The sequence below is a fragment of the Syngnathoides biaculeatus genome, chromosome 10 (assembly GCF_019802595.1).
Source record: "Syngnathoides biaculeatus isolate LvHL_M chromosome 10, ASM1980259v1, whole genome shotgun sequence".
Taxonomy (NCBI): domain Eukaryota; kingdom Metazoa; phylum Chordata; class Actinopteri; order Syngnathiformes; family Syngnathidae; genus Syngnathoides; species Syngnathoides biaculeatus.
The window spans coordinates 3,647,269-3,669,724 of record NC_084649.1 but is presented as its reverse complement, the minus strand read 5'-3'; the positions used below and the strand labels follow the sequence as shown (position 1 = coordinate 3,669,724).

Sequence of the window (22,456 nt, the reverse complement as noted above, 5' to 3'; positions counted from 1 at the left end):
TGAGTCAGTTCAAGTAGCAATATATGAGATGAAATGACAGATCTTTTTATCAATTAATGACACGACTGCTTGTATAGTGCACAATTGGTTAACTATCTTGAGCACACAGCTTGAGCCATTCTAATTGGAACTAAAAACAACAAAAACGTATAATAACGTAAGCTGTAATTCTATATAAAGAAGAGTTTTTGCCCAACTCTGAAAACAATTTCACAAAACTTTCATGTAGGCTTACTTTACAAAACCATATTTGGGACAAGGTGCTCTTCAAACTTTGATTGAGTGGGTGCTATCCATGCACATAATTTAGACAATGATCCAATCTTCATTCTTCTGACATCTGCTACATGCTTTTGTGAGAATACACCAAGGACAAAAAAGTTTTTCATAGTTTATGTAACCATAATTATTAAAATGAACTTGTTTTAGTTGTATGTTGTTCATGTGAGCCAGCCCTTATCCCGTCCCATCTCCTTCTTGGCCAAGGACAAGTCTGGCTTTTTCACTGACCATTCAACCATTTGCCATTTACAAGAATCTAATCTGGTAACACTCTTAGGTAATGTTAGTTTGTGCTAATACAGTACCTTTGCTTGCACTAGTTTAACGTTCTAGTACTTTGGGCACTGCTCTTAAACTTCAGTCAGCCTTGCGGCCAAGCCGTTGGATAAGGAAATTGGCATGGGGGTGTGTTCATTACATAAATCTTCAGCTGTTGAGGAATGACGCTATTATGTAACAGTTGGTAGTGCAGAATGTTGCACTAAAACATTTTCAGAAATAGGCAGTTAACAGTCATTTTTCCATACTATCCATCCATCCACTTTCTGGGTTGCTTATCCTCACAAAGGTCGTGCGGGAGTGCTGGAGTCTATACCAGCTATCTTCGGGCTGGTTGACAAACATAAAATGTCCACTTTTAATTTCACCTTGGAGTACTGGCAATTCGTTTGAAACCCATGTTCGACATATAAGATGAAAATTACATTAAATAATCTTTTTTGGAAGGTTCTGGTTCCGATTTGACCTTGCCCGGACTGGTAACATCTGAGATGTTCAGAGCAGACAGTTTATCAACTCAACTCGAGTGTTCTTGAGGTTTATTTCCCACTTGACTTGTTTCCAAAAGCTTTACTAGATTGATGACCGTAAAGAAAGAGACACATTGTATGCAATTACTAGTTAGACTTAACATTGTCTAATAGCCAAAATATAACCATCAGTATATCATCTAATGGCACAGTGATACCGGTACTTTTTGTTATGTTGTAACAAACATGCGGCAGGGGGATAACACCATACACCCCAGAAAACTTCACTCATGTTCTTGCGGGAATATGATGCCAGACTACATAGACTTCTTGCTCTTCCTCGACTGTGCCGTCCATATCAAAACCATCAAACCAATTATAATATCACTCAGAGACAACCCAAGGAAATACAAAATGCAGTTTTTAAATGACAATTCAATTTATTAAAAATGTCCAAACCTTTCTCACGCTCTATGAAAAAGTACAATTTAACATCTTGAATTCATGCAGTCAGTTCATTTGTTGGTGTGGGCTAGCTTTAAGGTGCAGATTTTTTGGACACAACTGTGAGACAGCCACTCGAGTTTCATTTTCAATGTCAAACTTTACCCTGATTTTGGTCTTGATAGATGCAACTGCAAAAAACCCTTATGTTGCACAAGTAGGATGTGGCGAGAGTGTGACCATTGCTCTTGTGCCTATCAGTGAGTAGTCCTTTTCCACTCCAACCCAAAAGGCAGCCAGAAGGAATCCAATGTCTTGAACTGAAACTGCAGCCTCAAAGCAGAATCAGAAGTGAGATCAATAAACTCCTCCCCTTTTGCAGCGCTGAAGTCAGCAGCTGGTCTGGCAATGAAGGGGTCTTAGATCCAGTCATATATTGCAGGATCCTACTCTGGAAAGTAGCTCTGTTATCTTTTTTTCCAGGGCAGAGATATGATTTTTGATGCCTGCGGCAACTGTTTTGCAGCTTGTTGGCAGTGAGGATTTCAGATTCCCAAAGGAATCTATTATCCCATTTTTCACTCATTGCTCGCACATTTCTAGTTTTTTAGTTAATAATATGATTTTATCTGCTAGGTGTGGACGATGTGTGTTGGACCATGGATCTTCAGATTAAGTTTTTTGAATTTTCGAAAGATGTCACTGAGGTATACGTGTTTCATGCCAAAGTTGTTGTCTCTAAATCTGTGGATAAGATCATGACCCTTCTCCTCCAAGAATACTCTAATCTCATCCCATAGTTCAAGAACTTTACCGTGTGACAGTCACAGTGACTCACAGTGGAATAAAACTGCTGTGTGATCAGAACCCATTTCTTCAAAAAATGTGGCAAAAATCTAGGCTTTGTCGGGTGTTGGTTTAATATATTTCACTGTAGCAAATATGTCTGTCATTAGATCCCTAAATTCAGCGCTCAGAAGCTTGCACACAAGCGCTTCTCAGTGGATAATGCAGTGAGTCCACTGTGGATAAGGAGCAACATGCTTGACAAGCGCTTGCAGGCCCCTTGTTTTCCAAGCCATTGTCAGAGTTCCATCTGTGCAAATTCCCACACAGTCCTTCCTATTCAGATCAGCCTTTATCAGGTATGTGCCTGCAATTTTAAACAACTTAAACAATCTGGAGAGCAAAATGTGAATCTCGTATTTTACCGTAAAGCTACTTCTCTGTTTAGCTTACTTGCTTTTCCTTCATCCATCATAATGGAAACCAAATCAACAGCAGCAGAAGTATTAACTCCTCAGCATTGGTGTGAGGCTTTTTACATCGGCACGGGGAGAAGATAAAAACTCCAGACTGACATAATTTGGGCGGCACGTGGTGCATCAGTTAAGTGTCGGCCTCACAGTTCTGAGGACCAGGGTTCAATCACAACTCTGCTTCTATGGAGTTTGCATGTTCTCGCCGTGCCTGGGTGGGTTTTCTCTGGGCACTCCAGTTTCCTCCCACATCCCAAAAACATGCAACATTAATTGGACTCTCTAAATTGCCCCTAGGTGTGATTGTGTGTGTGGCTGTTTGTCTCTATGTGCCCTGCGATTGGCTGGCAACCAGTTCAGGGTGTATCCTGCCTCCTGCCCGTTGACAGCTGGGATAGGCTCAAGCACTCCCGTGACCCTTGTAAGGATAAGCGACTAAGAAAATGGATGGATGACAATTTTTGGAACTTCTATCTTTAATGAAACCTGTCTGGTCAGAGTGAATTATCAATGGGAGTACATTGTCAAGTCTTTCTGCAATGGCTTTCGAGACAATTTTGATATTTACATTATTCAGTGATAATGCATGATAATAAGCTGGAAGAGTGGGAATTTCCCTAGTTTTAGTAACAACTTAATTGAAGCTGTATCCATATGGCTACTAATTTGATCTTTATTTTTTTATCTCCTTGTCTGTTCTAAAAAAAAGGTGCAAGTATTGGCTATAAACATTTAACGAATTCAACAGGGATTCCATCTGGGTCAGGGCCCATCCTAATTGCATATTTTTTAGGCGTTGTATAATTTTGTGATGGTTAAAGGAGCATCATGGCTGTCTTGAACTTGTACATTTAAGTGAGGAATGTTTAGATCCTAAATAAAAGTTTCCATTACTTTTTGATCTAGGTTGTTCAAAGATGTGTATAAAATGCTATAAAAATTGTAAAAACATATATATATATTTCTAGGGGTGACTGTGTACAGTAATTTATGACTTTTTTTGCGCTGAAGTTGATTTGCAAAGACATTTTCCATATTTATCATTGTGCTCAAAGTTAGTGTACCTTAAATTTTGTGGTAGAAAATCTGCTCTTTTATATAAGACAGCATCTAATTGATGTTTTGCTTGGGTGTCATGGTGGACCAACTGGTTAGAGCATCAGCCTCATTGTTCTGAGGACCAGGGTTCAAATTCCAGCCCTGCCTATGTGGAGTTTCCATGTTCTCCCCCGTGCCTGCTTGGGTTTTCTCCAGGCACTCCAGTTTCCTCCCACATCCCAAAAACATGCATTAATTGGAGACTCTAAATTGCCTTTAGGTGTGACTGTGACGGCTGTCTGTCTCTATGTGCCCTCCGATTGGCAGGCAACCAGTTCAGTGTGTACCCTGCCTCCAACCCGTTGACAGCTGGGATTGGCTCCAGCACTCCCGTGACCCTTGTGAGGATAAGCAACTCAGAAAATTGATGGATAATGTTTTGCCTTTTGAAGTTTATTTTTAAGTGTATATGTTAGATTACTTGGATACTCATCTCTGAGGTGTTCCATTTTTTTCCTCAATTCCATTTTTGACTTCTTGTTCTTGTTTTTTCTTATAGGAGGAATCAATATGATTTTGTTGTACTTATCAAAAAAGCTTTTCCAGTTTCCGATTGGGATAAAGTTGGAGAGTCGTTGAATTGCAGAAACTCATTGCATTCCTTCCTCACAAAAGAATCAAAATCTGGGTCCTTTAGTAGGGATGTGTTAAAGCGCCATGTTACTAGGGGTCCCAAGTTTGATCCAACTTTCAGATGAAAAGAAATTGGTGCGTGATTGCTGATAATGATTGAATGAATTTTGGGAGTAATCCTGCACAGATGAGTTGTTTGAGAAAAATAAATGTATTCTTAAGAGAGACCGGTGAACTGACAAGAAAAATGTGTATTCTCTTTTTATGCGGTTCTCCAGCCCTCATATGTCAACAAGACCAAAGTCATCCACATACTGTTTTAATGTATTAGAACATTGTGGCTGATTGCTATTTTTAAGATTCGAGTGATCGGTTTGTGGATTTAATGTAAGATTAAAATCTCCTCCCAAAATAATTATAGAATTGGCTGACACGTTTAACAAGTGTGAAAGGAGCATGTGAAAGAAGGTTGGATCATCTTTATTTTGAGCATATACACTGACAATTGTATAAAGGTTGTTGAATATTGTGGCCTGTTTAATTATATATCAGCCTTCTGAATCCACAACTGTACTATTTATTGTAAAAATAATCTTTTATGGAGTAGTATTCTGACTCCTCTTTGTATGATGTTATAAATGGCTGAAAAAACTTCAGTATAATTAGTATAATTGTCACGACCCATCGGAACGGGAATAGGACCCAAATGCAGGACTCGGACGATGCAAGCTAGTTCGGGGCGAAACGTTTATTATTTTGTGGTCGGGGATTGCTGCAGGCAGTCAGATGCAGCATCGCTAGTTGGGCGAAGAGAGCAGGTAAGCGGGCAGGCAGGAGTCGGTACACAGGAGAACGATCAAAGCAGGCAGAAGTGTCAAAGGAGTCAGGCTTACGGGGTTGGTCGGAGAACAGGCGAAGGTCGGTACACACGGGTTGTTGATCAGGGATTTTGTGCGTGTGGAACCAAGCAGAGCAAGGAAGTGGAAAGAAAGGAACGAAGGTTGATAGAATAAAATAGAATAAAAATAGAAGAACATCTTGGGTAAAAATAACATAAAATAGATATGTACATCAAGGCACAGTTATTGCTAAAATAACTTAATTAAATGCATAAATTGTATTTTTCATTATTACCCCCGTCCAGGCCTTGGTAAGATTATTAAAACCAATAAAAGCTAACAAGAAGTGAAGTTGCATAATTTTTCATTACAGTGGTGTTACATTTAGTGGTTTTAAGATCAAGGAGTTGATGGCTCTTGGAAAAAAGCTGTCTTTGAGTCTTCTTGTTTTATGGGATCTGTACCGCCTGCCAGAGGGCAGCAGGTTAAACAGGTGGCGACCAGGATAGGAAGAAGGACTCTTCCTAACCTGGTCACCACCTGTAGTAGCTCTCAGGGAGGACAGAGAGCAGCCAGTGATCTTCTGAGCGGTGTTGATCACTCTTTCTAGAGCTTTCCTGTCCACGGTCGTACTTCCAGCATACCACACTGAAATGCACTATGTGAGGATGCTCTCCACGATGCTTCTGCAGAAATTCAGCAGCAATTTAACTTACAGATTGTTCTTCCTGCGCACTCTCAGGAAGTGGAGTCAATGCTGGGCCTTTTTCACCACCGCTGTGGTATTTACAGTCCAGGTGATTTCGTCTGTGATGTTGACTCCCAGAAATCTGAAGGAGTGGACCCTCTCCACACAGTCCCCATTATGAGCAGTGGGACTGGGTCCATACAGCACTTCCGAAAGTCCAAGTCTTGTTGTATTTCAGTGCGGCTTTTAACACGGTACATCATAATATTCTGCTGAACAGGTTGACAACATGGGTAGGAGTAAATGGAACAGTCCTGAAATGGTTCAGATCCTACCTGGATGAAAGGAGCTACTTTGTAACCATGGGAACTGCTTAATCTCAACAAATAGGACCGATGGGGTCCCTCAAAGATGAGTTCTTGGACCCTCCTGTTTAGCCTGTATATGCTACCCTTGGGTCAAATTCTTCAGAGCTGAGATGATTGTTTTCTGGCTAGAAAGAAAATCAGAGTGATGGTACTGAATACCTGGACTCACTATCTTTAAAAAAAAAGACCAAGTCAGAAACTTTGGTATTCTGATAGTCATATCAAATCAATTATTAAAACTGGCTTCTAGCATCTGAAGAACATATCCAGAATGAAGGTAAGTCTTCCCATGTCATCCATGCTTTTATCCCAAGAAGACTTGACTATTATAATAGCCTTCTGAGGGGACTCCCCAAAAAGAGCATTAAACAGCTACAGGTCATTTAGAATGCTGCAGTTCAGATTCTGTCCAGAACAAATAGGTCCGAGCATATAATTCCAATTCTAAAGTCTTTAAACTGGCTTCCAATCAACCTTAGAATAGATTTTAAAGTTCTGCTACTGGTCTATTCATCCATTTCCATTTCAATCCCAGCTGTCATTGGGCCGGAGGCAGGGTACACCCTGAACTGTTTGTCAGCCAATCCCAGGGCAGATGGAAACACACAACAGTCACACTCACAATCACACCTAAGGGCAATTTAGTCTTCAATTAATGCAATTAATATTTTTGGGATGTGGGAGGAAACCAGAGGGCCTAGAAAAAACACATGCAGGCACTGGGAGAAGGCACAAACTCAACACAGGCAAGGCCGGGATATGAACACCAGTCCTCAGAACTGTGAGGCCAACGGTTTACAGCTGCAGCACCTTGCTGCTGCTACTGGTATATAAATCACTAAATGGTTTAGGTCCTGAATACTTGAAAGAAAAGGTAGTGGTACTGAAATATCTCCCCAGTAGGGCTCTGAGATCGACAGTCTCAGGTCAAATAGTGGTGTGCTGCAAACAGTTGACCTCACAGTTCTGAGGTCCAGTGTTTAATCCCTCCCACACCTGTGTGGCGTGTGCATGTGTGCATGGGTTTTCTCCGGGCATGCTGGTTTCCTCGCACATCCCAAAAACATGCAGGATTAATTGGACACTCTAAATTTCCCCTAGATGTGATTGTGAGTGGAAATGATCGTTTGTTTCTAAGTGGCCTGCGACTGACTGGCACACAATTTCAGGGTGTACCCTGCCTCCTGCCCAATGACAGCTGGGATTGCCTCCAGGACTCCGTCTCCCTCGTGTGGCTAAGTGGCTCAGAAAATTGATGGATGGATGGATGTTTTGTTTGTTTGCTTGTTTTTTTGGAAACCATTACTTTGGCAGCTTGTGAAAGAATAACCTCTTTTTAAATTCCACTCTGCCTCACAGAGTGGAAATTGTTATATCATTATAAAAAAAACTACATTGCTTTATACAAACTAAATTGCATCACAAATAATGATGGGCACAGCAATTTTTTTTGTCTGTACTGAATCATTCAAATCAGTTCATTAAAAAGATTTGTAACAAAGATTCATTCACTGAATTGATCAGTTCTTTTTCACAAAATCGGTGCTTCCTCATTCAATTAATGATCCTGAGATTCATGTTCACTAGACACATTCACGAAAGGACTGTGCATTGTTATTGCCATATAATGGAAACTCAGAAAGGCGGGTATATTACAAAAACACATATGAGTATGTTCACTGGGTGGTATGTCATTCCTTGTGGAAACAAATCACTCATCGTACAAGTACATCACTCTTTCGGAGTTGACAAACAAGTACAACATATGAATAACTCATCTCTAATGGATCACAAATGATAGGATCAACAAATGAATCATTATTCCGTTCCTCAATACATCACTCACCACTCACTCACTGAACGAATCACTCAGTTCTCTTAAGTATTTCCCCTTAACGAATCACTGTCAGTTCTTTTGTACACCTGTACACCACTTCATTGAATAAAATCACTGACTTCACTTAAGTCCCTCCCCCAATTGCAGAGTGGTGCCTGATGCAGGCTGCTCACTGGTCATTCACCAAAGATTCAGAAGTGAGTGACAGAACGTTCTGTTTCCGCTCCCAGCCAAATCACTCCTCTCACGGTGGGGGGTGGCCAAGCTAGAAGAACGAATCATTTCATAAAGTGATTCAGTTCAGTTTGTTCACTGAAAAGATTTGGTCTTCTGAAGGAACTATTCCCAAATGAAACAACACAAAGCAGGAATTAAGTGGTGTACGTTGACCTGATGAACATTAAGACTTCTAGTAATATTATGTATTTACTTTTCCGGGAGCAAACCAGTAAGTTGCACACATATTTATAAAACAAAAGCTGCGATACATTGGTTTGTCAGAGATTTATTTCTTGCCCTGATCGCTGTTTTTAAATTGTAGTTTTATTTTCATTTTTTTATACATATTCTTTCCCTATTTTAATTTTTTTATTTCTTTGTATTCAAATCATTTTAACCAAGTAAACCATATTGAGTTACATTGTGTATGAAATGCGCTATATAAATAAATTTGCTTTCCTTTGCTTTGCTTTAATCAAAGTCGTAAATCTTTTCATGTCAATGGGTTGAAGGCCAAGTGAAGTCACGACTCGTTCCTATTCAAGCTCAAATTGAGTTACAAGTCTTTCAACATATTGTCAAGTCCAAAGTCATCACCAATTGTGGTACAGTAGTGGTATTTGATTGACATGGATGGATATATATATGTCATGTCATGCCATTATCCAAGCCGCTAATCCTCACAAGGGTTGCAGGAAAGCTGGAACCTATCCCAGCTAGCTTCGAGCGAAAGGCGGACTATACCCTGAACTGGTCACGTCACGATGGAACAGCTGGTAAAGCGTTGGCCTCACAGTTCTGAGGTCCTGGGTTTGCATGTTCTCCCCGTGTCTGCGTGGGTTTCCTCTGGCCACTCCAGTTTCCTCCAACATCCCAAAAACATGCAACATTAATAGGACACTCTAGATTGCCCCGAAGTGTGATTGTGAGTGCGGCTGTTTGTCTCCATGTGGCCTGCGATTGACTGGTAACCAGTTCAGGCGTGACGTCACTTCAGGAGGCGTGGTTAAGTGCCCTGTACGGAGGGGTCAATTAGAAATGTTACAGTACTTACACAGCCCATCAATATGGTTTATAATGACAGTGTCCACCACCGGTGCTTTAGTTAGCAACACAGTCTGGGCAACGTAAAGCAAAGACAAGCTGCTTATGTTTACTCTTGATAATAATGGCAAAAGTAAAAAAAGAAATTTTGTTGCGCGGCACGGTGGCTCAGCTGCTAAATCGTTGGGCTCACAGTTCTGAGGTCCTGGATTTAATCCCAGACCCGCCTGTGTGGAGTTTGCATGTTTTCCCCGTGCCTCCGTGGGTTTCCTCCCGGCACTCGTTTCCTCCCACATCCCAAAAACATGCAACATTAATTGGACACTCTAAATTGCCCTGAGGTGTGATTGTGAGTGCAGCTGTTTGTCTCCATGTGCCCTGCGATTGGCTGGTAACCAGTTCAGGGTGTACCCTGCCTCTTGCCCAATGACAGCTGGGATAGGCTCAAGCACTCCCCGCAAAACCTTGTGTATATCATTGTTGTGACAAAAAAACTGTCCACCCAGTCAGAGGCCCTGAGCAAGATATCATCCTGGATCGTCATGTAGTTGGCACTGTGTAATATTTTCCTCAACTCTTTATTTATTTATTTATTTTTTGAGCTGAGAAACTCCCCAAAGCACCCCATGGTACCAGTGCCTGTTTTTCCACCACACATTGTCATTGGAACCTAGGCCTAAGGCCTAATCGTCCACAGCCAAAATGTTCTCACACTCTGGGAGACATTTGCTGACCAATAAATAAATCCCAGATTTGTGCTATCTGTTCATCCATCTAAATTCCATAATTTATACTGACCAACCCAGTATGATTTGATTCTTTCCTGTTTTGTTCCTGTCACCAACAACATTGTCCATTTCTGGCAACAGTTTTCACTTCGGCCTTTGGAACACTGGCAATGGACCACAACTTGTATTTGACGCCACGGTCAAATTTTTTACACCGAAAAAAAACAACAACAATAATGCTGGTCTATAAATATGACAGATGATGTCAAGCATTCTGTTGGACAAAATATGCGAAGACAGCCATGTGTGTGGTGTGTGTGTGTGTGTGTGTGTGTGTATATATATATATACTGTAAAGAGTAATTATAAGTAAGTAAAAATTAACTACTGATGCTTTCATCCACCTAAAAATTTTCACCCCCCGTATGTATTCCCCCCCCCCAAAAAAAAAAAAAAGTAAAAATCAACATTAAAATGTCGGTTAACCATGCTTACAAAACCAGGCACTTTTTTTAAACCTGCCATAGATTTGTTGATTTTGGTATGTCTGGTTTGTAGCAGAACAGTAGCACTCAGTTGTACTCTTGATGATCAGAACAAACAATGTTCTATACTTGATGAGCAGAACGAAAGAATAAATGTTAGTTGGCCTTAGGCTAGTTTTAGTTCGCAGACTAACGGCCAAATAATAAAAAGGCTTCTTTGTGAGCTGAAAGTGGTGACGTCAAACAGGCTCCATAAAGACATAAATTCATAGTTTAGCAGGAACAACACAACAGTGGGAGGATAAGTTTCTGTGTCCTCCTCCATTTCTTAACTTGCATAACTAATGAGCCTTAAATCCTTGATAACTTAGCCAGGAAAGCTGACTGCTCCAACATTTGCACATGCTAGGCTAACAAGATAACGGGATTACACCGTGAACGTAGCCACAGTCCGTTTTTCACATATTTCCAGACAAATATCATGTTGGAGATGCTTGAGTATAGTCACTATCAGGTAAGTAGGCTGGACTTTCATCATATTAATACGGATAGTGAGAAATGTTCATTACTTTCATTGCATTTGTGAGTTATATGCAGACCAGCTTCATTCCAGCTGATTAGATGACATTACCCTAATGTTCTGTAGCTGTACTTGGCAAAAGATTTTTTTTCCTCTGCTCTTTTACTTTTGTGTTCTATTTAATCGCCAACTAGTCAGAGATCATGTGACAAAGAAGTAGTTTTCCCTCTAAAGGGAGATCTAGCGAACTATTTCGAGTCCATGTACAGTAGATGTCTGTTCAACTTCACCTGTAACTTTTTATACTTCAATATTCAAATATTTCCATCCGTACATTTTCTTAACACTTTTTTGGGTTGTGGATGTGCTAGAGCACACACGGACAGCTTCGGGTGAGAGGCGGGGTACACCCTGGACTGGTCACCAGCCATTTGCAGAGCACACATTTACAAACACAACCATTTACACTTAAGCACAATTTAGAGCCTTCAATGAACCTTACATGAATGTTTATGGAATGCACGAGGAAACTGCACTTCTCTTGGAAAACGATCTGTGGTTGGGGGCTCAAATCTGGGCACGGGCCTTCCTGTGTGGCGTTTGCATGTTCTCTTCCTGAGAGGGTTTTCTCCTCCGTTTGAAAAACACTCAAATTATGTTCGCTGAAGACTATAACCCGCCTAAATGTGTGAATGTTGAGTGTAAATGACTGTCTATAGTCGCCCTGTGATTGTCCAGGAGTGGCAAGGGGTTAGTCCCTTCTCAACCAGTCATCAACCCTAGTGAGTGTAAGCAGTAGAGAAAACGGATAGATGTATTATTATTATTATTAGTAGTAGTAGTAGTAGTAGTAGTAGTAATTTAATTATGCAGTTTTAGAATTTGTAAATAAAATATGATTCATTGGCCAGGCCAGCACTGACTGCCGGAGACAAATTCTGTGTGCTGTTACATACTTGGCCATTAGAGCTGATTCTGAGAAAAGGTCCATCTATTTAAAAAGGTAAAAGTCTTCTAATAGTGATTAAAAAGTTTGGTGTTGATCCACTATTGCGATGTGCTGCAAAAATGATCTTATTGTGAATGACCAGGACTGCACATGGACCACTGTTCACATTTCTTGTTCCTGTTTCATCATTCCAATGAAAAGCATTATCGTAATTTATGCAGCTGTATTTGTAAAGATTTAGTTCAAAATCTATCCTTTGTAATATTTAGACTCAATCTTCTTGCTCATGTAGGTGCAATCCCATCTCGAAAATCCCAGCAAGTACCACATACAGCAGAACCAAAGGCAGCAGGTGAGACAATATCTGTCCACCACCCTGGGTGGTAAAAGTGGCAACCAGTGCCCAAGCCAGCCCCCTGAACACGGGATGCCACCTGGGCCTGGCAGCAGTGCCCCCAATAGTCCAATGGCTCATCTCACCCTCACCTCTAACTGTGAGAAAGAGGTACGCGTAACAAAGGTCATTATTTCATTATATTTTGATGACTCAATAACATTCACGTCACATTGTGTATTTTTTTATAATAAAATATATTTTTTTTATTATACTACAGATGGATGATGTTATTGATGATATAATTAGCATGGAGTCAAGTTACAATGAAGATGTTCTTGGATTTATGGATCAAGGCCTCCAAATAAACACCGCAGTAATTTGATCATTTTCTTAAACCACACTGTTAATTACATACATGTTAACAAATGTAAAGTCATATTTTAAAGGACGCTGTTTTTTTATCTCATTTTTTTTTTCTAAAGCTACCTGTGTCTGGTAATCTTCTTGAAGTGTACGGCAGCCAAGGACTTCCACTCCCAGGCCTGGCCATCAGCAACTCATGCCCACCAAACATCAAAAGGGAATACACAGGTAAAATACTGAAAAACATTCGGCTGTATTTCAACAATACATTCCCATCAAATTCCTTGGGTATTTATGGACTTGTTTGAACAATTATAATCCCTGTCAGTATGAGTCAGAATGCGTTACTATAACAAATATCCTCATTATGACCAAATTATTGTAGTTATTTTTCTGTTCCCTGTTGGTCTATAGTTTGAAAAGGCATGACTATCCCCCACTATTGATATTGTGTGCAGTTTTGTAATGCACAAGATACAATGAAGTATGTTATATCACTTATTTGCAAAATAATTACTCCAGCTCCTGGCATGAAGCAAGTACCGGGCAAACCTGGACCCTGTGGCCGGTATGAAAACTATCAAAGATCAGATGGCTTTCCTGTAGGTAAGCAACATAAAATAAATTCTCGAGATTTTTTTGATTTGGATATTAGAATGTGTGTATTTTACTGTATTTTATGAATTACCAAATTGCACACAATATGAATCAGTTGTCTGTGTTAAATCAGGATTGCAGTTGCAATTTTAACTTCACTAGTCCTCAGAACATTTCCTGTGAGAAGAATAGCATAGCAGTGAATCCAAGTATTCAAATCTGCAAGTGAACAACTTGAAATGTGAAGATGACAGCATGTAGAAAATAAACATGCAATTTGATTGTTGATGTGAAGGATCACATCCTCTTAGCAATAATCTCGCATTGTGTGTTTGCTTCAAAGAGGCTGAGGTTCGTGCACTGGCAAAAGAACGGCAGAAAAAAGACAATCACAACTTAAGTGAGTCTTCCTTAGTTTTATTCTAAATCCTTTAATCATTTAATAGATGTGTACACTGTGCTTGATTGGTGACCAGTCTAGAATATGCCCCAACTCACCCTGAGGGCAAGTGGCATAGATGACGGGAGGATGGATGAATAGTTGACAAGACTGCATGTTAATAATGAAACTTATGTGAAATGTGCCATGCTATGTAATAGTTGATGTTTATCATTCAATAGTTGCAGTATTTTTGCACCCACACGCACAGTAGGTTTGGAAGAAAGGCACTTTTCATTCATTTTATGGTATTGACACATTTTTACCCAACTTGTAGTTGAACGAAGACGAAGATTCAACATCAACGATCGTATAAAAGAACTTGGAACCTTAATACCAAAGTCAAATGATCCGTAAGTATGTTTTAAATGTATTAAAACTCCTCAATGACAGAGACACGCATTCATTTTTTTTAAATCTATATATCTTTTTAGTTTTACTCAGTTATCAATGTGATTTTAGTCAATGTGTTCTTTACGTAGCCAAGTGACCTTTGAATGTAATGATTTATTTGTTCAGAATGGCCAGAAAGAATCCTCTGTTGTTCCGGTCAGCTGCTCAGCTGACTCTGACTTAAGACCTTTTGTCTCCTGTATACCCCAGAGATATGCGCTGGAATAAGGGCACCATTCTAAAAGCTTCCGTGGACTATATAAGGAAACTACAGCGGGAGCAGCAGAGGACCAAAGAGCTTGAGTGCAGACAGCGGAAGCTGGAACATACAAATCGTCACCTGATGCTCCGTATCCAGGTGCTTTCCCGTTTTGCTCAATATTATAATTGGGCAATTTGCCTTTGTCCACCACCACAATGAATTTGATATTAACCTACAACGCCTACTGTAGGTGTTAAAACTCAATGGCCGGGGGCTCATTTCATGTGAACCGAGAAAGCAAATTAGGTTCCATGATTCTTGCTCAAATATGGAGAAAAATTGTCGTATGTTAAACAAAAACAACGTTAAAATACAACAGTTTTTTATGACCATACACTTTTTTTACCGTAACTGTACAAACTATTCTTGTTATGTTTGAATTTAGACTAAAATCCCCTTGCTCAAATCAGCATAATACGACAAAGCTGTTGTATTGCGTTTCAGACAATTTAATCACACACACAACAATACAACACAAAAATGACAAAAGAATTAACAAAATAGAAGTTCAAAGACAGAGTAGTCAAGCCAAGCTACGAATAGTCACCAAAGTTGAACAACCAGGCAAATGTTCTTTCCAGTGAATATTCCAAGTCAACAAATGTTCCAAAACTGTCCAAGGACCAAAGGCAGAATGCGATGTAGCGTGTACTTGTCCAAAGCAGCGGTGGTAAGAAGCTCCATTGACGTTCCTTCTTGTCCTTATATAGGCACTCCTCGGAACATTCCAGAATTCCGTATCACAAAAGGACCGCATCATAATAACTTCAAAGAATGAAAGGAAAATAAAGAATAAAAATACATACACACATAATACCTTGTCATCTGATTTCAAAATTAGCTATCCATAATTTTTTCATGTATGTGTAATAATAGGATCAGGTGATCAAACATATGGTTTCACATTCACAACAGTGCTTTGAGGGTAGAATATGGCCTGCGTCAAAAATGTGTTTGAAAACACTTAGATAATGGGAATTACCCACCTTAATATCTATTTCAAGAGTAATGCCTTTTATCATTTTAGAATTACATTTCATTTCATAGAGAGCTTCTCCATTTTTAGGGATGATGATGAATAACTGGAAAAAAGGCCAACAGTATGTGGTATTGTTTATGGCTTACTGTGGTCTTAAATTATGGTCTCACCTCTAAAGTTCACAAATGAAGAAATGTACAGTGTTTCCAATTTGTAGCATCAATAAAAACAAATGTCAATTGATGGTTTTAATGTAGTTTCTCAAAGTACCGTCCTGTTTTAAGTGGACACTGTTGGTGTAACTAGGCTTTGGCGAAGTCCTTTCTGAGTCTTGTTTTGACTTTCACACAGGAGTTGGAGATCCAGGCACGTGCTCACGGTCTGACGATAGTATCAACGCCATCGCTCTCCACATCAGAGATGATGAGCCGAATCATTAAGCAGGAACCCATCCTCGATGACTGCAATTCGGAGCTCTATCATCACAGCTCGGCTCCTGACATGTCCCCTCCAACCACATTGGACCTCAACAACGGCACCATTACCTTTGATCCGATTCCTTCTGATACTGGGGATCCTGATCCGTATGGAAACCCCAGGACCTGTAAAATGAAGGAGTTGGTTAGGGACAATACACTGTCACCAATTTCTCCAAGTGACCCGTTACTATCATCAATGTCTCCAGATGGCTCAGTTAATATCCACCACAATTCTAGTTCGAGAATTGAGGAAAAGGAGTGCTAGTTTAACTTTAAACTCACTGACACATTTTCGTTAACTATTTAAATTATATTTTTTGATTGTAGAAGCTGTCGTACCATTGAGGCCAATAATAACACACACGTTTACCACTACTGCAACAAAGCAAGCAGGTTTAATTTGCAATTTGTTTAAAGCTCAGCTCCGACCTTTCCGTGCCTGTGTGGTACTCCCCCGTGGATTCTGGCTTCTAAGAAGACTCGTGATTTTCCTCTGCTATGAATGGTTGTCTGTGTCCCTCCTGCAATTAAATACTGATCAGTCCTGCGTATACGCTGCCTCTTACACCAAGGGTACTTAACGCTGGCACCATTTATTTTCTTTTTATCAAACTCTTGGTGCAGTTTTGTTGGGTAGGGGTGAAAGCAACAAACTTTGGCAGTGACCAAATAAACTGGCTGGAGAGCTCCTGGAAGGGGTGTTTTAAACGATTTGCAAGTGTTGTGAAAGCCATCCCAACCACGCTCAACCACTTAGCATTTGCATTTTTACCCGAAACGTCCGCCTCCTCTCTGGAAACTGTGATGCAGGTTTTGTACAACGTTTGCAACATGGGATGAAGCGAAATGTTATTGACTCGAAAATCAGAATGGGGTTGTAACTATGGGTTGCATGTGATGTAAACCGATTAGATGGTAAACATAATGGACATGCTAAGGTTCAGCAATTGGGACTCCTTCATCAATATTTGCTGTCTTGTTTGTTTTGGATGCTGTCTTGTCTTGTTTCGGTTCCTGATAGCACAAAAAAGGGTAATATGCTTGATTTGTGATTTTTTTTTTTTTTTTTTAAAGCGCATTGTGCTATTTGCTGCCATGTTAGAGCATGCTATATAGCCCTGTTATTATTAAAGTAATCAACAAATAGCACTTTTGTTCTATTTTTCTGCTGCTTTTTTTCTCTTATCACTCTTAAGTGACTGTACAGCACAGTTTTACTGTTTACATTCTTGTGACCAGTAAGTGAACGCAATGTCAGATGATTTTATTTTAAATGTTTATTGCCCTTGTATTTTTTGCAGAACTTTTGTGAGGTGGAACTGAGCTAATGGGGATACAAACATATCAACTGATTTGGACCAATACCAGTAAACTACTTGTATCAGCTGCAATAAATTCAAATTCTGTGACCCTCATCAAGATAACAGCATCCATATAAGATATGATATTTCCACCTTTCATATACACGTTAAGCGTTACGTACCACCCCAAACATTACCTGTGGTCTCACCCCAGCATTGAATATTATCTTGCTTTTCTTCTGGATTTAGATAAATATTAAATGTATTTGCATCACCAAAATGTAAATTTGCCATTTAGATTGGTGGTAGTTAATGTATTACTTGCAGGCCAACTGCAATGGTAAAGGTATCGTAGCATTTATTGTCAGTCCTCAATATGTGGAACATACAAAAGGCCAAAATGACTTTTCTTAGAGGCAAACTAACAAACAAACCATGAAACATAAAGACATAAAACATCCATGCTCTTTGACTTTTGAAGGAGTTCTAAATGAAAGAGGAAGTCTTCCACTCTGACCTGGTCTCCAGCCAATTACCGAAAATCACATCAAAACTTGCCTTATGTCACTAAAAATGATTGGTTGAAACATCTCAATGTTATTCTTTAACTTTTTTAAACTATTGAAAAAACAACATATTTGCAATTTTGGTTCAGATTTTAGAAACTTGAAAAGACAGGCATAATTTCCTTTCACAGGCCACAAAATAATAAATTTGGCGACCACAGCTGACACTTGTGAACATGATTAAACCAGGTTGGAGAAAAACGACAAATATGTCATCATACAAAATTATACTATATATCCAAAACTAAACCCATCTTCAATAATGTTTTTTAGATTTGGTGTCTATAGCCTTATTTAATGTATACAAGAATCCAAATAATGTCGACCGATGCACTACATAAGCAGACGTTACAAGTGCTTGAACCTCTTTTTTTTTTTTTTGTCAGTGAGAGCTGGAATGTTGCACTGAGCACTCGTCGTAAGTGTGTGCAGAGTTGTTTGCCAGCAGATGGCAGCCTACTAAAGCATAAATTCTGCAAGGCCAAACTTTGATGGACCTATTCCACTGGACACCTTTGTGACGAAATTAAAACTCCACAAATTATGAAAGACAGGGACACTGTTCTCACAAAAAGTTATTTTTTTAAAGTTAAAGTTATCTCTTTAGAAATAACATCTTTCAATAATGTTGTGTTTCATGTGGTGAGTTATTAAGATTCATTGTTTATTGTTACAAGTCTCTCATGAAACTACTTCCACTTGTTTTCAAATAAGTAGGTCTTGTGACTCATGGACCTTGTTTGTGGTTTTCAAACAGATATCATTTCTATTGGCATTGCTGCTGATATCAGCAAGTCAGATGATGGCATTGCTTCAAAATGTGCAACGGGCCATATCATCTGTTGCGATTCTGAAATCAACGTGAACTGTACCAACTTTTAATGTCAATTTGAGTGGGGCTATTATGTGATGCCAGGCCTCACATTTAAATGTATATATAACTTATTGTACTTGAAGTGTTTCATTATTTATTTACACTTTAATTATTTGCAAAGAAAAAAAAATAAGTACGTTTCTTTCGGCTTGTCCCTTTCAGGGTCGCCACAGCGTGTCATCTGAGATGGACGCACATATAAGCTCATATAAATGCTTTAAAATTATTTACAAATGTAAATAAAGAACATGCAGCTAAGAATCTGCACAAAATGCCAAACTAATAAGAAGATGATAAAGTTAGTGAGTGCACTCTAAAGTGTTTTTTTTTTCTGTTTTGGGAGCATTTTGAAATGGTTAAATGCTGAAATAATAATTGGATTTAAATACACACACACACATAGTGCATTAAAATACAACTACAAATCAAACGTGACGGCAATATTAATATTTTTTCTATTGTCATGCGTTTGAACTGAAAACCTTGACCTTTTTAAGTTTCTTTAACCAAACATTAATTGAGAGAAACAAATATATAAACAAGTACAGGTAATTTTTTTGTTTGTTTTTATTAGAATATTTCTTCCACCTGATCAGAATATGGTCTAATTACAAAAGATCCCATTTTCTTTTTTTGCTTTGTATTTCCAAATATTGTTCACATTATAAGCCTGCAAAGTGTATCACTGCAATAATAATGTAAAATGTCCTTCTTTCCCTTGAATCCCCGAGCCTTAGGCAGCAAGCAGAGAGATGTTGAATGAAGGATACGGAAAGATTATCAACGCTGCCGCCATGGCCGGTCTAATAGGTGAGTGATGATTCTATTCCCCCAACATCCCTCTGGAGCGTTGCCATGTCTCCTTTTAATCCCTCCATTTGGCATCAAGTGTCAGGAAAGGAGGCGAGGGAGAAGGAGGAGGACAAAGTTAAATACGTTTTTATTGTGCAAGCTATTTGTGAAGTCTATTTTTAGAATCAGACAAACATTCATCAGTTTAGATGACTACAGTTGTCAAGTTGAAATCAGGATGAAAAAAATTGCTTCATGTGTTGCTGTTGATTACAATGTGTTAAAAGGGATTAGTCATCTTTTGTCCTTTGCAAATGAATCTTGCTTAAACTCTCGATGCTCCACAGAGGCACTTCCAGGTCTTCTTACAGTAAAGCAGGAAACTCAAGTGTTGTGATTGCATCTTGCCAAGGCAGGTTTGCATCATAATAAACATCCCCTCTATGCTGAGCTGTTTGGAGGATGTGGAAGCCAACCTGAGGTCCAACTTGGGAAGTGAGGCTTCCTGTGCAACGGCAAGAGCCCAACCCGTGCTAGAAGCCTTGTTTGAACAGCGGAAGACATTTTTGGAGTTTAGTAAGAGCTGTTAAAAGCTAGCTCAGTGTAAAATGTTTCTCCTCCAACAGGTTTCCTCCAGAGGAACAGCAACACTTCATCAGCATTTTAGTCAAATTGCCAGTAAACTGCTGTGCCATATGGGCCCCACTCCTGACTGCAGGGGCAATCTGTTTAACAGGACCATGCTGGTAAATAGAGGCCAGCGCAAGGGGGGTGAAAAAAAATGATCAATTACTCACATTATGCACAGTCCTTCAGGAATTTACTTTATTGGTCTCGACATCTGTTTTAATATTGTCATAATGTATAATCAGATGGGGCCTGTTTCAGCCAAGTGTAAGCCCAAAAACCAGCCATTAAAGCCCAATTAAAATGCACAATGACAGCTTTTTGTCCATCTGCTAAATACAATGTGTGTTTTTTTGTGTGTGTACAGTGTGTGTTTTGTCTGTGTGTGTGACTCCAAAGCATCAAGCAGATTTGATTTTATTTTTTCTGAATGAAGGCCAGAAACTTCAAAAGGACACCTAGGTAAGCAAGATCGAGGATGACATGGCTGGAGATTAACCTAAATGGTGATGATTGGCACTATCATGTACAGGCACACACCTTTAGATCGAAGTGGTGCGTTAACAGAGATTTCGTCAGTCGAGGCATTCTGAAGAAAAAGTATGCATCATTTAAACTCCTTATCTACGCCAAAGCATTTCCAAGGTAAAAGGCGTGCTTCATGAAATGTGTTTTCCCCCACTTGAAATGGGCAATAAGTAGCAGGGTGAATGTTAAGGAGAGCTTTAGAGAATGCTCTCTTTCTGCCTTCTCTGAGGATTACTGCTCTTTAAGGTAGCAAAAACATCAGTGCAGGTTTATTTAAAGGATGAAGGCATTTTCTCAATGGTATTTTGAAGTTGTATCATCAGGTCTTGAGTGAGGATTAGTGCCGTTAGGCCCTTTTCAGCTGCGTTTCCTGTCCTGATAAATCGGATTTCACCTTCAATCTGTGTGTAAGCCCTGGGCTCTGCTCCTCCTTGCGCTGCTCCTCCGAGGTCCAACCTTTATCCAGCACAGCCCAGCTGGGCCTTCCTTGGCTATCTTGCTGATTTACCCCCCTCTCATGCTCAGAAACGATTTTGCATCTCGGTTATTTTCCAGCGAATTCTTTCCTCTAACACTGGTCAATGCAAGTATAGGATGATGTGCCCCCAGGCCTCCTTGTACCTTGTTGGTATTTCCAGTATCATCACAGTTCCACTCCAAAGTCACATTGGCAGTCCCATCGACGGGTGACGGGGTTAACTACTAAAGTTGTATGTAACTTGGAGCTTGCCATGTGATGATTAATAAACCAGAAGCAAATGAGCTCCTCTCCCGGCATCTCATGCCGTGCGCAGCATCTGTGATGTTCTGAGAAAAAAAATGACTTCCTGATTTTGTTGATGAATACAGAGCTGGACTCTAACTGGACTACTTTGTCAGATTTTTATGTTTAAAGGTGTTCAAGATTGAATTGCTTTTATTTATTTTTATATCCATCCATCCAATTTCTGAGTCGCTTATCCTCACAAGAGTCACGGGAGTGCTGGAGCCAATCCCAGCTATCTTCGGGCAAGAGGCAGGCTACACCCTGAGCTCTTTTGCCAAACAATCGCTAGGTAAATATAAATAACCATTTGTTTTGTACAATTGACAAAAGTCCCACTTCAAAAACAAACGTTTTCAGTTACAGCATTTATTTTCAGAAAAAAATTATTTGTAATTGGGGCATTCATTATGCAAATTCACCTATTCATGAATCTATCCTGCGATAATCACTGAAAAAAGTCACCTGCTCAGGGTTATTACCTACAGGCCAAAGCGATATAAATACTGCATTACATTGGTGGCATCCTGTGGTCTCTTGGTGGCAGGAAATTATGTTGAAATTAATTGAGGAAGTTCATTTTGACAAGAATAGGATTTTGCCAACATTGTGTGTCATTTTGGTGCCAAGGAACTATGTTAAAATGATTTGTTTGATTATGACAAAAGTAGTACTTTATCACTATCTTGTGTCATCTACAGGAAATTATAAACCTTTTAGGCTGGGTCAACTATTGTCACATTTTCGCTATTTGCCGGAGGGCTTTGTCCCTATCCCCATGTATCACCCTTAGTGCTCACTGTCCTCAATCACATTTGTATACGCACATTTGGGCCAAAACATATTAGTTGACTAGTATGACAAGGAGATGAAAATTAGTGTGTTTGCGTTCACACGGGGTGGGGGGCTTATTTGAGCAAGACAATTGAAGTGATCAAATAACGTAGCCATGTTTAATTGGATGACATCTTGAGGGATGAATCACCAAAACATTTGCTCTTATTGTTCTATTCAATTAGGGAGTCCAATTTGCAACCTTGCAAGTGTCAGTGCAACAATAGTGCTTTGTGTGTG

The 22,456-nt window shown here is 39.6% G+C and overlaps 1 protein-coding gene and 2 long non-coding RNA genes across 4 annotated transcripts; 2 read left to right on the top strand and 1 right to left on the bottom strand.

The window, feature by feature from the left end:
* The first annotated feature begins 11,008 nt into the window (after positions 1 to 11,008).
* On the top strand, positions 11,009 to 16,370 carry mitfa (melanocyte inducing transcription factor a). Its single transcript, XM_061833881.1, has 9 exons — positions 11,009 to 11,127; positions 12,375 to 12,587; positions 12,697 to 12,792; positions 12,902 to 13,010; positions 13,305 to 13,388; positions 13,723 to 13,779; positions 14,096 to 14,171; positions 14,422 to 14,569; positions 15,804 to 16,370. The coding sequence occupies exons 1-9, from the start codon at positions 11,095 to 11,097 to the stop codon at positions 16,194 to 16,196; spliced, it is 1,209 nt and encodes a 402-aa protein (XP_061689865.1). The 5' UTR covers positions 11,009 to 11,094; the 3' UTR covers positions 16,197 to 16,370.
* LOC133508119 (uncharacterized) lies at positions 15,801 to 16,443 on the bottom strand. Its single transcript, XR_009796988.1, has 2 exons — positions 16,361 to 16,443; positions 15,801 to 16,054 (listed from the first exon to the last, which is right to left on the bottom strand). It is a non-coding gene; the product is annotated as an uncharacterized LOC133508119 (long non-coding RNA).
* A 1,873-nt stretch (positions 16,444 to 18,316) lies between these two features.
* Positions 18,317 to 20,407, top strand: LOC133507806 (uncharacterized). 2 transcript variants are annotated; one of them, XR_009796907.1, is made up of 3 exons: positions 18,317 to 18,440; positions 19,410 to 19,482; positions 19,812 to 20,407. It is a non-coding gene; the product is annotated as an uncharacterized LOC133507806 (long non-coding RNA). The 2 variants fall into 2 exon arrangements; XR_009796906.1 differs by having other exon boundaries at positions 18,329 to 18,440; positions 19,404 to 19,482.
* Positions 20,408 to 22,456: the final 2,049 nt, after the last annotated feature.

Coding starts and splice junctions, on each gene's coding strand:
- mitfa (XM_061833881.1), top strand. CDS start 11,095: ATGTTGGAGATGCTTGAGTATAGTCACTATCAG. Junction 11,128..12,374: donor TTGAGTATAGTCACTATCAG/GTAAGTAGGCTG, acceptor TTGCTCATGTAG/GTGCAATCCCATCTCGAAAA. Junction 14,570..15,803: donor ACCTGATGCTCCGTATCCAG/GTGCTTTCCCGT, acceptor ACTTTCACACAG/GAGTTGGAGATCCAGGCACG.